The sequence below is a fragment of the Acanthaster planci genome, linkage group LG04, assembly GCF_054643075.1.
Source record: "Acanthaster planci isolate LZ-2023a linkage group LG04, COTS_SCS, whole genome shotgun sequence".
Taxonomy (NCBI): Eukaryota; Metazoa; Echinodermata; class Asteroidea; order Valvatida; family Acanthasteridae; genus Acanthaster; species Acanthaster planci.
This window is the reverse complement of record NC_141780.1, coordinates 8,067,334-8,073,475: the sequence shown is the minus strand read 5'-3', so window position 1 is coordinate 8,073,475 and position 6,142 is coordinate 8,067,334. Positions and strand designations below refer to the sequence as shown.

The window sequence follows — 6,142 nt, the reverse complement described above, 5'->3', positions numbered from 1 at the left end:
TACCAGACTATCCCCCCGATAACTAGTCGTATTAAAAGGCATTCCACTGCGTCTGATGCTAGGCTACGTACTCTCTGCGGTGATAAGGAGGGGCGGGTCCAAACTGCGAAGAGGAGGGTTCACTCTCAGATTTTTTATGCATTAGAAATAATTGAATTAAAATATTTAACCCAAACACATCTGGGTGTCAAAGACAAATATAATTATATTGCGTGCACCTGTACTGGCCTTCCACCGATGCTGGCTTTACAAGATGGTCAAACAAAACCCAAATGGTTATCTCTCAAAATGTCACTTGCATTAAAGCGCATGTAGATCTGGCCTGCTGTTTTGTCAACGTCAAACCCTCCAGCACCGGATGTTGCTTCGATTTTTTTCAAACGGCAAGATAGAAAAATAAAATGGCCCAAATCTTTAACAGGCCAACTGCAAAAGTAACTCCAAAACATCCCTTTTGGGAAAATATCTAGAAGCACCGGCACAAGCAAAAATAGGAAAGGTAAATACATGTACATCCCCCCAAAACCACACAAACAAGCTTTTATATTGTTGTATTTGTACATATTTTATTTACAGGCTCCAGGTAAGGTAAACTGCAGCATGCAGTTTGGGCACTAGTGACGTGAGCTGGAATCATCAACATTCACAAGAAATACTACAGCACAGGATTCAGTAAGTAGATTCAAGTCAATCAAAATAGACCTAAATATTAAATCAAATAAAGTATTTTCAAAGGAATTATTTTACTAAAAAAATAGCTGACAACAATCTGGACACTGAATATAAATATATCATGCACACAATCTGGTAATCTTTTTTTCACATAAGTTTCGCCCACTTGTTTCAGTTCTGACTCAATCCTAAACTAAATTCAGATGACGATACATTTCAAGGAGGGTGACGGGCAAAGCATTCCCAACTAAAATGGTGGTCAATGAAACAGAAATTTTACTGACACTAATGACAAAAACTTTAGTCACAAGAACGAAAGTGGACAAAATCTCCCATTTGCATGCAGTGCGCTCCACTTTGACCACAAAACATCAATGATTAAATCTCCCACAGTGCCAGGAAATATGCACATAATTTCATGATTCAAATGAAATTTGTACATGTTAAATTGGTTCACAGGGTATCATACTAATAATTTGATATGAGAGGGTAAATACCAGATGAAACTTAAAATATTGAGCAAGTGCAAATGTAAGTGAAAATGAGCAGACAACACTGCAGTCACGTACAACCCGTCCTGGATTTTGTCAATGGCCAACATCATAAGAAACACCGGGTTATATTAGTACATTTCAGTAAGGATGAGAACAAAATATAACTTTCTGGTGGGGGTTTTCCTCAAATATTTCATGAAGTAACAAAACACCCTTAGTTTGTGCTTGTTACACATTGTTTTATAGCCCTAAGAGTCCCAAATTCTTTGATTTCAATATGAGCTTTAAATACACCTACGGGGTTCGGGTTGATCTGATTAGATTTAAGAGAGAAATGTGAATCCAGAGCAGAAGTAATGACCAAGTAAAGAGTCAAGATAGTACATTATTTGAAGAGGACAACGCTGTAATACTTAAAACTGCATTATGGAAGAAATCGATTGGGAAAGGGGCAACTTATAAATAGAAAAACCTCTCCATAATGTGTGGAGAAAAAATTGCTTTGCGATGGCACACACACATAAACTACTCAAACTTAAAACGTCTGCAACATATTGTATTTGGAGGTCATCATCCTTGGCCTACAGGACCCAAAGATGTGAACACTGTAAAGAAATGGATTCAAACTGCTTGACATCAAGCCTAAACAGCATCACAAGGAATTTTCTATTCATTTCGTAGATTTGTCTTGTGTATTGCGTTGAGATGGTAGAACACCAGATGACAAGAAAACATGAGGTTCTATTTGATTTTTCCATTTATGGTACACAAGTACTTCAGCTCACTTGGAGTAATCACGAGTCCGAAGTTTTCAGCCAGTCTCGAATGACTTAATCTTGTTGGCTACTTGTTACATTAAGAACATTTACAGGACCACTGAAAATGTATTTTCCCTTGTGCACACCCCTACCTAGTATGTCATTATCTAGGCATTAAAGAAATCACTCTTTAGGTCCTGATCAAGCCTGTATTGCTTATCCACTGTTAGTATAAAGCGCCAGATGCATTGTGGGATTTCTGTGAATTTGCTCTAAACCCAACGCATACCCACTTAGTGTACAACACTCAGAGACATGCTGTTATTTATTTTTATTTTTGTAATTGTACTTGGCTCCTCATCACTAACATGACTAGAGAGAGAGGGCATTTACCATCACTCGCCTAGAAAGTGGGAAAGGGCAAAATAATCTGTATAGAGTTCCGAAGTGTAACATCACTGTAAACCAGAAAGTTCAGTGCAAACGAATGGAGTACGTGCGTGTGTTGGTTCACGCGTTGGTTCACACGCTCATGCCTTTTACACACTAATTGTGCGTGGGGCGTATTCACTTTGGTACTCCATTAAGTCAAATTTGAGTGTTCCAAGTTTTGACTGCACATGCAACTACAGCCGTGAACCAAACATTTTATGACTGGATGATGGCTGAATTCAGTAAAATTACACGATTGGAATTCACACAATGAAACCTGTGTAAGCAGTGCAAGAGAAAACGCTGGATACTACTTACTTTCACCTCAAGGAAATAGTGAGTGGTGAAACAAAAGTTTTACTCTATGGAGATGAGAACTGATTTGCTGGACTCTAGTAAACTTTCGTCTTGAGCCCAAGTTTGCTGTAATGTTTCCACAATGCTGTAACACCATTGTGCAAGCACACCAACACACGTACATGTACGTGACTGCACTGAATGAAATATCCTGAATACCTTGCAATGCATCTGGTGCCAACACACAGCGATTATACATGTACTCTCAAAACAAAGAGTCGTTAACATTCAGAACAGGACTAAACAAAGTTTCAAGAACATGGGATCAAAACTACAGTACTGATTATCAAATGGACCTCTGACTATACAAACTTGTTTTAAACTGTACAACATTCAATGCAAAAAATTTCCAAAAAACCTACACAAGAAATATATTTTTTGTATGTAACAAATTAAAAAGAGTATTTCACTCCGGTACAAAAGTAAAGCAAACAAGACAAAAATGATCTATTCACAAATTATTTATGAACAAATAAAGAACCAAATTAAATTCGTGGGAGCAAATCTACAGCTAGAATTCTACTGTATCTTCTAATAGCATCTGCAACCTACATTAAGCACTTTACATCATAGTCATATGTACAGGCTGAATTACATGACTCGCACTTAAAATGTCATGAGCATGTAATTTTAAATATATATACATGGGCATCACTACCATGTACAAGTGGCTAAGAAGGAATTCCATTTAAGAGCACTCCAAGGGCTGATTTATTATATAAAAACTGGTTAAAGCTCTTTTATGGATTATTCAGTTCTGCTCCTTACTTATTAATGAATCATTATCGATAATAACAAAAATAGAGACAACCAAGATCTGACCTGAATGCATTTTTCTATTTACAACACTTCATGATTTACATGAACACATTTTAACTGTACAGGGCTACACAGGCATATTCCTTTTTAAATCATATTTATCTACCAACACCATTCCTCTTAACTGAATCTCTTGTCACCAAATTTCTTATAACATTGTGTGTTATTGATTCTTTTTGTGCTGGTCGGGATGCCCCATTACCAAGAGCTCAGAGGGACTAAAAAAAAAAAAAAAAAAAACTGAACAACCAACACAATAACACAATAAACCTACGGCACCGCAGGATGTTTGGACAAATCACAGCCACTCATGCTTTCACCACTTGATATACAAGACGACATGTGTGGTATGCCCGCATTAATCTGACAGTGATCAGGGAAAAACAAATCAAACTCACATTTTTCAATTCAACCGTTTTTGGATCTGTGGAACATGACATTTGTTTTTGTGTCTTGGTTACTCTGAGTCTACTTTTTTGTGGTCGGTTGAATTAAATAGTTGACAAACTGTCTCACTGGCTTTGATGTTTCAAGTTCTATATTTCACTTAATGCACGGTTAAAAGATTTGGCTTTTATGTAAATGTGACCCCAAAACAAAACAAAAAATAAGAAAGAGAAAAAAAAATGTCACCTGTAGCTAAAGTTGGTAGATTACACAGCCAATTTGACCCTTAAAGGAATGCTAACAGGTATAACTACTAAGAGGTTTCCTTTCAAATCTTCATGGGAAAAAAAATCCATTCACTTCTAAAGAAACATAATGAGTAAAATTAAATCAATTCATCAATGTTAATACAACAAAACGAAAGAGGCTGAAATGAGGCACAATCAAAACACAAACACAATCATGATGCAATAATTTACCAATAAGACGACAAAAGAGGGTTGATTATGAACTGTCCAAATAACTTTTCATTTTCAGCATGCATTATGTGTCGGTTACCACCTTTCTGTCTACCAGTTTATGTGTTGTTTCCTAGTCAAGAGGAAGCGAGTAAGCTATTTTAAACCCACAGAGAAATCAAACATCACTTGTAGTATGTCCCTCTCCTGGGGGAGTAACTGTTTGCATTGGTTGGGAAGGGAGGTTTGGAAGTCCGGCCATCTGCACCAAATGCACCTTTGGTCCCAATGTTTGGATTTGATCCATACTTGCTGCCTGCTCTGGTGTACTGCTGTTGTTGTGACTGCTGCGGTTGCACTGCAGCTGCAGCAGGCTTGTAGCCCTGCTTCTGCCCTTGTGGGTAGGGATGCTGGTACCCTTGCTTCGACTGCGGCGGCTGCTGCTGCTGGTACTGTCCCTGCTGTGGCAGTGGAGGTGCCTGCTGTCCCTGGTAGTATTGTGGAAACTGCTGTTGACCACCGTGTGACTTCTGGTGATTGTAATCATACACTGAGTAGGCGGCAGCATATGCTGACTGGTGTTGGGGCTGAGGGGGTTGTGGGGGCTGGGGAGGCTGCTGCTGCTGCTGTGGGGGTTGCTGCTGTTGCTGTGCATATTGCTGTGCATGGTATGGTTGCTGGAAAGGTGCTTTCACGGGAGCAGGGATGTAAGGAGATGATACTTGAGCATTGAAAGCATTTCCAAGCTGCAGTAATGAAAAAGTTCAAGGCTTGTTTTAGTGACATTTAACGTTAACAGTGATGTATTACAAAGACACATTATGAATACAATGGGAAAAGAATATACAAAGTTGGAGTACATTTTCTACTGTGTATTTCCATTTTCCATGAATTTGATGAAAAGTTTTAAAAAGAGGAAATCAGCTTATGAAACAAAGTACTGCTTGCAGTGTTTTCTTCGTTCTTCTGAAGGAGGTTCCAGATTCAACATTTTTTGTTTAAGGCGAGAAGTAAATCCACTTCGTATTTAATTTTTTTGCCAAGAGAGGTGAGTGGAAGTACATTTTTTACCTGTGGGTAAATTCCTGCAGACCCTGGAGTTCTCACTGGTGTGGTATTTCCAGCTGGGTTGGGCATTTTCACTGGGGTAGTTTCTCCTGATGCATCACCTTGAAATATCAATATGAGCGAAAGATACATCATCACCAAGAAAAGGACACACTGATCAATTTAAGATGGGTGCATGTTTGGGGACCTAAGCTCAGAAAAAAAAACGGGCTTGGAAAAACATAAGCACGGAAACTTACTCCAATGCAATTGTTCAATGCAATGCAAATTTGCTTTTTTTTTAACAGGGAGAAACATTGAAACGAGTACACTTCAGAACCAATGTTTTACCTGCAGAGCTGTTCACTTATTAAGCAACAAATGCATGCCCAAATACCATTCACTATGCATAAACCTTCTAAACACATTGCCTGTCGACTACAAGTATATCTGTAGTCACAGGTGTATGGGATTCTGCCACTGTGAGTACACTCATAGGACATGAAAGGCTATTGTAATGTAAATTAAACACACTGACATCAATGAAGAACACAATAGATACGCTGCTGGCAGTGTGAAAGGCATACATCTGTGTTCAAATAGACACATGATGGTACCTATCAAATATGAATGCATGCGTACAACACATGGCAAATGGGAACACCCCTTTGAAATTATGCAGTCAACGTGTTAATTATTTACGGATACTAACTTGAAG

At 38.4% G+C, this 6,142-nt stretch overlaps 1 protein-coding gene across 4 annotated transcripts in view; it reads right to left on the bottom strand.

The window, feature by feature from the left end:
• Nucleotides 1–539: 539 nt before the first annotated feature.
• The window catches only part of LOC110988881 (uncharacterized), a 36,000-nt gene continuing 30,397 nt past the window's right edge, over nt 540–6,142 (bottom strand). For all 4 annotated transcript variants that reach the window (XM_087135176.1, XM_087135175.1, XM_087135178.1 and 1 more), the window contains 2 exons: nt 5,449–5,546; nt 540–5,123 (listed from right to left, as the gene is read on the bottom strand). In XM_087135176.1, the coding sequence (XP_086991302.1) occupies nt 4,563–5,123; nt 5,449–5,546 (659 nt within the window). In that variant the 3' untranslated portion in view covers nt 540–4,562. The remainder of the gene's footprint in view (nt 5,124–5,448; nt 5,547–6,142) is intronic.